We start from the raw sequence: 10,585 nt of genomic DNA, 5'->3' as shown, positions 1-10,585 counted from the left end.
AAGATTATAATTTCATTGAATCAGAATCAATTAGAATATACAAAGTAGCTTTGCTTTTATATGTACAAGCAAGCATAAAAGAGAAAAACAGAAAAAAGTAATTTCTAAAACTAATTGATCTGTGAATTAAGGAGTTAGTGGTTGCAAATGCAGAATTAGTTAATGCTCAATGTACACGTGTCTGCATATTGCTGCTCCTTATCAACTAAACTTTGCTGCATCTTATCTTTACTAACCTCTTCCATGTGAACCTCACGTGCCTTAACACTTTTCTTCTTATTTTTCTTCTTCATACTCCCCCTCAAGGTAGCCACTACTGCTCTGCTTGATTGACTACCTTGCACCTCTATTGATTCTGTAGCAGGTTTGTAGATATCTATCATTCCTAACTTTGCTACCAACTTTGAAAAAACTAGAAATCCTAGGGGTTTAGTAAATATGTCTGCATTTTGATTAACCCCTGCAATATGGAAAGTTTTGATGATGCTTCTCTGTATCTTTTCCCTAACCAAATGACAATCTGTTTCAATATGTTTGCTGTACTCATGAAATACAGGATTGACAGCTATGTGAAGAGCTGCTTGATTATCACAATACAATAGTGCTGGCCTTTTGTGCTCTATATGAAGGTCCTTCAACAGCTGCTTCAGCCACACAATCTCACAAGTAGTTGAAGCCATGGCCCTATATTCAGCTTCTGCTGAACTTCTTGAAACAATACCTTCCTTCTTTGACCTCCAAGAGATTAGGGACTCCCCTAGATAGACACAATAGCCTGTTATAGACCTACGAGTGTTTGGACATCCAGCCCAGTCCGCATCATAGAATGCCTTTAAGTGCAATTTTGTATTGCTAGAAAGAAAAAGACCTTGCCTTGGTGATCCTTTGATGTACTGAACAATCCTAAAGGCCGCCTTCAAGCGTGGCTCTCTTGGTTTACTGAGGTATTGGCTGAGCAAGTGTACTGCATATGTTATGTCTGGTCTAGTCATGGTAAGGTACATTAGCCTTCCAATAAGTCTTCTAAATTGTGTAGGATTAGAACCAGCTAAACCAGTGTCTTGCAGAATCTCTAATGCATACTTCCTTTGGTTTAGAGCTATTCCTGTCTTGCTTCTAGCTATTTCTATCCCCAAGAAATATTGGACAGGTCCTAGGTCCTTGAGCTTGAACCTAGTGTCTAGCATGCCCTTCAAATGAGTAATATAGGACTCATCATTTCCTGTCAAGAGTATGTCATCCACATATACCAACAGTGCTACAAAAACAAAACCTTTAGTAAAGGTAAAAAGTGAATAGTCAGCTTTAGATTGAACAAAACCCAATTGCAAGATAGCATTAGAAAGTTTGGCAAACCATTGCCTGGATGCCTGCTTCAAACCATACAAAGATTTGTTTAGTTTGCAAACTAAAAGACCTTGAACACCCTGAACAAACTCCCCCTTACCTTCTGTCTCCCCCTTGTTGTGAAATCCCAATGGAAGGGACATATAAACATCTTCAAGAAAGTCACCATGTAGAAATGCATAGTTGACATCAAGTTGAAGGATGTGCCATTGTTTCACAACAACTAAAGTAAGAACCAACCTCATAGTAATGAACTTAACCACAAGAGAGAATGTCTCATTATAGTCAATGCCTGCCTTCTGTGTATACCCTTTGGCCACTAACCTGGCCTTGTATCTTTCAATGGTGCCATCAGAGTGATATTTCACTTTGTAAACCCATTTTGAACCAATAGCAACCTTACCAGATGGAAGAGGCACAACAGACCAAGTATTGTTAGCTTCAAGAGCTTCAATCTCTGCATGCATGGTAGTCCTCCAATGAGAAAATTTCACAGCTTCATGATAGAAAGCAGGTTCAGAGTTAGGATTGGAAATTGCTAAAGCAAAGGATTGTACTTGGTTGAAAGTTTGGCATAGGTGAGATGACACCTAATGTCATAAGGCTGGCCAGCAGTGGGAACAAGAGAAGAAGACTTACATGAATAGTCTTGTAGGTAAATAGGGGGTTTATGAGATCTGGTAGACCTTCTAAAAGGTGGAGCTATGATGTCAGTAGGATTAGATGGCTAAGCTATGATATCGTTAGAAATAGGAGCTGATTGTGTACTAGAAGAAGGTATATCAGAAACAAAAGAATCATGAAGTTGATTAGGAGTAGAGGCAATATTAGGAGATGTAATAGGTGTATCAGTCTCAGGATGAACAATAGGGGTAGAATCCTGAATTGGAGGAGAGTCATCATACTCAAAATGCTCAGTAGTATCAAATATAGGATCAAATTCACAATCCAAAACAGGTTTAGGAAAAACAAGGAAATCTGAATCTACTTGAACAGAAGCAGAGGCAGAAGGGAAAAATTGTTTCATGAAAAACAACATCCCTTGAAATAAAGGAGGTATTAGTGTCAATATCCAGAACTTTATATCCTTTAATGCCAAATGGATAGCCTAAGAAAACACATTTCTTAGCTCTAGGAGCAAATTTGTGCCTATTATGAGAAAGAGTAGAAGCAAAACACAAACAACCAAAAACCTTTAAGTGAGTATAAGAAGGTGGTTTTTTGAAAAGCATTTCATAAGGGGTTTTGTGATTCAAAGGAGAAGAAGGTAACCTATTGATCAGATAAGCTGCTGTTAACACACAATCACCCCAATTTAAAGGCAGATTGGACTGAAACCTCAATGCTCTTGCTACATTTAAGAGGTGTTGATGCTTCCTCTCAACAACAGAATTTTGTTGTGGAGTTTGAACACAGCTCAACTGATGAATAATTCCTTTTTCTTGATAAAAATATTTCATCACAAATTCAGCTGCATTGTCTGATCTAATGATCTTAACTTTGAGGTCAAATTGTGTTTTCAATCATAGAACAAAAATTTCTTAAAATTGATTGACATTTAGACTTGAACCTTAAAAGATAAAGCCAAGTACATCTAGTGTAATCATCAACTATTGTTAAGAAGAATCTATAACCATAAACTATAGGAATAGAAAAAGGACCCCAAATGTCAACATGAATTAAAGCAAAAGCACAATCCACAACATGCTGACTAGCAGGAAAGGGTAATTCCTTTTGTTTTGCCAAAGGGCAGACCATACAAGGTTCATTGTTATTACAAGAAACAAATAGGCTCATTTTTATTCAATATGTACAATTTCTGATCAGAAGGATGACTCAATCTGATGGGCCAAAGATCAGTTCAAACAGCTGATGCAATGGAAGGTAAAAAAGCAGTAATCTGAGAAGAACACTGTGTTGCAGTGTCTTGAAGAAAGTAAAGTCCTTGAAGTTCTTTACCCAGACCAATCATCTTCCAGTGAAGAAGGTCCTGGATAAAACACATATCACTAAGAAAGATGAAACAACAAGTCAAGGACTTGACCAATTGACTAACAAAAATGAGATTGAAATGAAAAGAAGGAACAACCAAGACATTTTCAAGGATTAAATGTTTTGAGATAATGACAGTGCCAATGTGACTTACTAATGCAGTCTCTCCATTAGGTAATTGAACATAAACAGAATGAACAAAATGATCACTAGCTCTAGTATCCAATATCCAAGCATTAGTAGAAAAAGCTAGTCTATTAACTTTCTGGGAAGAAAAAATGTAATGTGAAAGGTCTAAGATGGAAGCACAAGAGGAGGTTATAACCTTACCTGTGAAATTTGGCATTAGAGGGTGCTGAACCATGGCCTAAGAGTGAAGACCTGTAGCTACCACATTGGCTGCCTGATGAGAACTTCCAACCTGAGATCCATCCCAAGACTGACTGTTCAAGAAAGCCATTAGCTGCTGGCATTGTTCTTGAGTGATAGGGCACTTCATGGCCTAATGCTCCAGTGAACCAGTGGTGGACATGGAACCAGAATTTGACATGACTAATTGATCATTTCCAATGAAATTGGAAACCTGATTTGCTAAAGATGATTTTCCTTTTGGCTTATATCTAGGCGGATGGCCATGTAACTTGTAACATTTGTCAATAATGTGCCCTTGAATGCCACAGTGACTGTAAATTGGCCTTTCCTTTCGATTGCTATACCTATTCCTTGAATTAAGCTTAGCACTTACATTAGAATACAAAGCAACCACTTCAATCTCAGAGGAGGAGGATGAACTAATGTTCTTTTGCATTTCCTCAAGAAGAACCATAGAATACACCTTATTTAGATCAGGCATTGGATTAGCCATGAGGACTTGAGTTCGAATTGCAGCATAGTTCTCATTCAGTCCCATTAAGAACTTCATCACACAATCTTTCTCAAATTTTTCAGTCAAAATCCTCATTGCTGCACAAGAACATTCAGGCAAAGGATCACAATTCATCAATTCATCAGAAAGTGTCTTGAAGTTAGTGAAGTAATCACTCACCAAAAATATTGTTCTGAGAATTGTGAAAAATTGCCTTCTACAGTGAGTAGATCCTGGCAGCATTGCCTTGAGCAAATCTGTGCTTCAGATCCAACTAGACCTGCCTAGCAGTCTCGTTGTACATCACACTAGATTTGATGTTCTTGTTCACAGAGTTGTATATCCAAGAAAGAACCATTGTGTTCGCAAGAGTCCAAGATTTGTACAGTGGAGAATTGGCTTCTAGTTTGCTGATAACACCATTGATGAACTCAATTTTGTTCTTGGTAGTGAGAGCAATAACCATTGCTCGTGACTAGGATGGATAATTGACACGTCCAATCAAAAGCTCAGTGACCAGAATAGAACTAGGATTATCACCACTCTTCAAGCAGTATGGATTAGGATTCAATTCATTAGAATCCGAAGAATCCACTGGATCTGGAACAAGAATCAAAGAAGCTTGATCAGCGGAAGCCACTGGATCTAGAATGCACTGCTTTCAGATGGCTACAAGAAAGAGCAGCACCAAGTGCATCGATTTCTTTTGTTATACAGAAGAAAAAAAAGTTTTGCAAAAGTACCTGCTTTGTAAACTGTTTATCTTAATGCCTAGAGTCAAAACCATCTCAACCAAGTGGACAAATACAGCAACCAGCTTTCTCGGGGTGAAAGTAAGTTGGGAGAGGGTTTTAAATTCATATTTGCAAATTACTCAATCTTTCAAGAGGTCTAGCTGGACCATGTTTTGCCATCACATACTTTGGCTTTCAATTGGACAGTTTTTAATTACACCATCTTACGCTCTTACTGAGATATTGCTGCTAGGCAAGTTTTTAGTTGGCCCTTTTATAAGATATTAACCCCATCTTTTCTATATAGCTAAATTTTATTTCGAGTGGAAAACTTTGCACAGTTCAAACCCTTGTTGGAACACCTGCATAATGCAACTCAAGCATGCCGATCTGCCTGAAATAGTAATGAAGAGCATGGGAGTCTTTGGTTGTGGCTGAAAACCTAGAGCTCGAAGAAGAGTCATTCTAAGGGCTTCGGTTTTATCCAAAGATTTCAGTATGACTGCTATGTTTGAGGGTAATGAAAACTTGTTCAAGTTTGTGAATTATTAAATAGGAAGTTCCGCATCTGCAGAATGTAAAACATGGATATTACAAAATTGGGAGCTAGTTAAGAGCGAAGTGCATATTGCAACAATTTCATAATGATCACAGTAAACCCAAATTTGTTTGCATTTACTTATTGTTACTTAAAAATCCCTTTGAATTCTTCATCCTCAACTTGCTTTAGTCCAAGTCTGACTGCAGCTAATAGAGAGAAATTTGTGCTAAATAAGTTAGCATGTACAAAAACAATGCTGTGATTTTTCTGAACTAATGAAGTACTTACTTCTATTCAGACAATTGTTAAGAGGGAGAGATCCTTGGATACAGCTGTTAAGAATTGTTTAAATCATGGATCCAAGTGCTTTATGTTTCCTTTGTTATGTTTCCCAAATGCAAATAATTTATGTGATTGTTTACTTGGTCTAATTGTTTTGATTGTATTGCATGATCTTAGCTATAGTAAATGCTGACATTTTGGATCCTCAATTTCTTCTCATGATTGAACTTTAATTTTTAACAATGTAATGACCAACTAATTATTGATATCTCTATTGTGTACATTTTTTTCGAAAATTTGTTTACATTGAATATATAGAATTTTTTATATTATTTAAAAATTGTGTACATTGATTGTAAAAAATTGTATACATTCTTTGAAAGCTTATGTACATTGAATGTAACATTCTTTGAAAAATTGTATACCTTGAATGTATATATTTGAAAATTTGAATATACAAAGTTTTGTACATTCTTTAAAAAATTTGGTAGTTGAATATGCATAATTGTGTACATTTTTTGAAAAATTGTTTATGTCAAATATACAAACTCATGTAATTTTTTTGAAAATTTATGTATAATAAATGTACCAAATTGTGAATATTCATTGAAAAATTATATGCACTAAATGTAAGAAAATTAAAACTTGTGTACATTTTATGAAAAAAAATGTATACGTTGAATTTACAACATTATGTATATTTTTTGAAACTTGAGTATGTTGAATGTACAAAATTTTGTCAATTCTTTGAGAAAATGTGTATATTGAATATATAATATTGAAATTTTTTGAAATATTATATACGTTGAAAAAACAAAATGATGTAAATTATTTGAAAATTTAAGTACTTAAAATGTATAGTATTGTGTGCATTCTTTGAAAAATAATGTGAATTAAATATTTAAAATTGTGTACATTGAATTTATATAATTGTATATATTTTTGAAAAATTGTGTCTATTAATTATAATTGTGTACGTTATATTAAATACTGTGTACATAATATTTATAGAATTGAAAAATTATATATTGAATTGTGCACATTCTTTAAAATTTTTTGTAAATTGAATATATAACATTATACACATTATTTGAAAATTTGAGTAAGTTTAAAGTACTATATTGTGTATATTTTTTGAAAACTTGTGTACATAATAATATACATTTTTTTGAATAATTGTGTACATTGAATATATTGAATTGCGTTTTTTTTTTTTTTTAATTTTGTGTTAATTTCATATACAAAACTGAAAATTTGAGTATTTCTTTGAATTTTTTATTTATTTTAAAAAGGACTTAATTACACCCTTTAAGTTTAACATGTCTTCAATTTTGTCCTTTAAAGTTTTGTTTTTTGTTTTTTTTTTTTCCAATTCCATTCTTTAGTTTTTTTTTTTAAATATTTAATATTTGAGGGAGAAGAGATTTAAATCCTTAGATGTCACAATTTTAGTCCCATTTGTTGGACTACATAGCTCTTGACTCAAGTATACTGCCCAAATCTATATAGTTTTTTTTCCCCCACTTTTAAAAGTCTAAAAAATCAATTAATTATAAATAACATAACAAATTATATAAATAGACAAAGAATTAGAGAATCCATTCAAACTCAAGATTGAGAGTTCTTTACGTAGGGCCAAAATTGGGAATTATGCCCATTTTCCTAACTATATAGTTAGTAAGCACAGTTTCAAAAGTATATATTTTTCTAACATCTCGAGTTTCAAAAACTCGATTTTGGGCTATAAATCGAGTCTCAAAGACTCGGTTTTCATGGTTTGATCATGTCTGATGTGACATTTTTTCCACATGGCGTCCACCTAAAAATCGAGTCTTTAAGACTCGATTTATAACCCTTAAAACACTAGAGAAAAAAAAAAAAAAAAAACCCAGAGACAGAAACATGGGTTGTAGTAAGTCGAAGATGGAGATCGGAGTGGGTGGCTTTAGATCGGCATGGGACCATGGGTGGGTGGGTTTCAAGTCAGCGTGGGTGGCTTCAGCTCGGCGTGGGCCGTGTGTGGTCGTGGGGCCGATATGGCGAGAACTTGGTTTGTCACATCTCGAATCTAGCGGTGTTGTCCGACAAAGGAGGAGGAAGAGAGCTCGGTTGATGACAGCGAGGAGGAGGAATTGCGGCGGACTTGGCGGAGAGCTTCGACGAGCTTTGTGGAGTAGTTTCTTTGCTTCGATTCGGATCTCCATTTGATCGTCTCGGGTTTTGGATCCAATTCCGGATCTCGCGTCTCAATTTTTCTACACTTTATTCACTTCAACTCTTCTTTTTCTAGACTTAAAATTTTTTTTGGCTTATAAATCGAGTCTTAAAGACTTGATTTCCAGGTGGATGCTACGTGAAAGAAATGCCAAATTAGAACACTAAAATTGAGTCTTTAAAACTCAATTTATAGGCTTAAAATCGAGTCTTTTAGACTCGAGATATTAGTAAAAAAATATAATTTTGTAAAAGTGCTTAGTAATTATATCGTTTAGAAATTAGTGTAAATCCCCAATTTTGGCCTTTACGTGGCATAGGTCACAAACGACGTCAGTTCTGCGTGTTCTTAGTCAAAAAAACATAAACCTCTTTTCAATTCCACAGGAGGGTTTTAGTTAAAATTACTCCCAGCTCCATTTTTTTCAGTTTTTCTACTACCTGTGGAGTTCAAAAATTCAGTCAGGCACAGAAGTCATTGCTTCTACACAACTAAACAGGTGCGTTTTTCAATCCCCATGTTTAATTGTCTCTACAAAACCATTCTAAATGGTGAGAAACACATTACTAGTAGATCTCCAACACCAATTCACAAACTGGGTTTTCTTCAAAACCCATCTTTATCCTTGAAATACTATGTCTCCAGCACTTCAAATCAGCAACCATTTGCTGTCGCTTACCTCATAAACTCACTTGGGTTCACACCAGAAGCTGCTTTATCAGCTTCCAAATATGTTCATTTCGAAACCCCAGAAAAAGCAGATGCTGTGGTTAAGTTTTTGAAGAACCATGGGTTCTCTCAAACCCAGATCTCGAACCTTGTTAGAAGACGCCCAGGACTGCTCAAATGTAATCCTGAGAAAACCCTTTTGCCCAAAATGGAATTCTTTTCTTCTAAAGGGATTCCAAGTCCTGACCTGGCAAAAATGTTTAGTGGGTTCCCTGATCTTTTTAGAAGAAGCTTAGAGAAACAAATTATCCCTTCCTTTGATTTGTTTAAAAGTTTGCTTCAGTCTGAGGATAAGACTCTTCAAGCTATACAGCGATGTTCGGGTATGTTTACATATTATCTTGAAACTTATGTGGTGCCCAATATTAATACATTGAGAGAGAGCGGAGTGCCTGAGTCGTTTATCATTTCTATACTTCAAAAACAGCCAAGAGCATTCAGGGTTAATCCTGTTCAGTTTAGAGAGGCTGTGGAGGAAGTAAAAGAAATGGGATTTAATCCTTCGACGATGAAGTTTGCCAAGGCAGTACATGCTGTGCGGTCAATGAGCAAATCGACATGGGAAAGGAAGCTCAATGTTTATAAGAAATGGGGTTGGACTGAGGATGAGGTTTCTATGGCATTTAGAAGCCATCCATGGTGTATGACTGTGTCTGAGGAAAAGCTTACGAGGGTAATGGATTTTCTTGTCAACAAGATGGGTATGGAGTCTTCCCTCATTAAGAAACACTCGATACTTTTTTCTTTGAGCTTGGAAAAGAGATTGATTCCTAGGGGTTTGGTTCTTCAAGTTTTGCTATCAAAAGGTTTGGTGAAGAAGAATTTTAAAATGCATGCGTATTTTGAGTGCCCTGAAAAGACATTTTTGCAGAAGTTTGTTATGCTTCATGAGGAGGAGGCTTCTGAGCTGTTGAAGCTATACAAATGATCATTGGATTCTTCAAAATGAGAAGAGAATAACCTTGTTAAATTACTTGCTTTAGTTGAGCTCCAAGATTGCAATTAACCCATATTAATTTTTTATTGTTAATGTGAGTTGTCTTTTATTTGTTTGAACATTCTAGCTCGAGTTCCAAAATGCATAATCATCTGCTAGGCTATTGTGATCTGTTCTTGCTTAATAAATGGGCATAATTCAGCAAGTGGTTACATGGCTGAAATTTTGTAACTAAAATATAATTTATCTGTGGAAATTTTGTCACAGAAATTTAATTCCTTTCATTTTGTAGCTATAAAAAAGACATCTAGCTCCCTGATACATGCTCTTTGTATGCAATTGTATTACTGGATGGTGTTGTAATGTTGCTGCATGCAATTCTGAGACTGATATTGCTAGTTCAAGTTGGTTACACAGAGTATATATTGAAACTATGGTGAAGTCTCATAATTTGTGTGCATTCCAAGATACCTAACAATTTTCTGTTTAACATGTTTGTAAGCAAATTTGCAGAATTTTTTTGTTGTTTTGATTTGCAGAGCTCTCATATGGCGCCTATCTGGAATTCTCTGCATGTTCAGATGGCTACAAGAAAGAGCAGCACAGGGTACATGGATTTCTTTTGTTCTACAGAATTTAAAAAAAAAAAAAAATGCAAAAGTACTTGCTTTATAAGCTGTTTTTCTTAATGGCTCGAGCCAAATTCATGTCAGCCAAGTGGACAAATCCAGCAACCAGCTTTCTTGTGGTGAAAGTAAGTTAGGAGAGTGTTTTGAATTCGTGTTTGCAAGTCACTAAATCTATCATGAGGTCCAGTTGGACCATGTTTTACCATCACACCTTACTCTGACTTTTGATTGGACAATTGTTATTTTAACTCTTACCAGGATTTATGTGGCTAGGCAAGTTGGCATTTGTTTATTTCAACCCTATCTTTTATATA

At 35.3% G+C, this 10,585-nt stretch overlaps 1 protein-coding gene across 1 annotated transcript; it reads left to right on the top strand.

Moving 5' to 3' along the window:
- The first annotated feature begins 8,318 nt into the window (after positions 1–8,318).
- On the top strand, positions 8,319–9,981 carry LOC126689110 (uncharacterized). Its single transcript, XM_050384163.1, has one exon. It carries the CDS (start codon positions 8,494–8,496, stop codon positions 9,631–9,633), a length of 1,140 nt encoding a protein of 379 aa, XP_050240120.1. The 5' UTR covers positions 8,319–8,493; the 3' UTR covers positions 9,634–9,981.
- The last annotated feature ends 604 nt before the right edge of the window (positions 9,982–10,585 follow it).

The sequence above is a fragment of the Quercus robur genome, chromosome 6, assembly GCF_932294415.1.
Source record: "Quercus robur chromosome 6, dhQueRobu3.1, whole genome shotgun sequence".
Taxonomy (NCBI): Eukaryota; Viridiplantae; Streptophyta; class Magnoliopsida; order Fagales; family Fagaceae; genus Quercus; species Quercus robur.
Note: the sequence above shows the minus strand (reverse complement) of the source record. Positions and strands in the feature narration are given on the sequence as shown.

Excerpts from the sequence above, each read along its gene's own strand:
- LOC126689110 (XM_050384163.1), top strand. The coding sequence starts at position 8,494 with ATGTTTAATTGTCTCTACAAAACCATTCTAAATGGTGAGAAACACATT.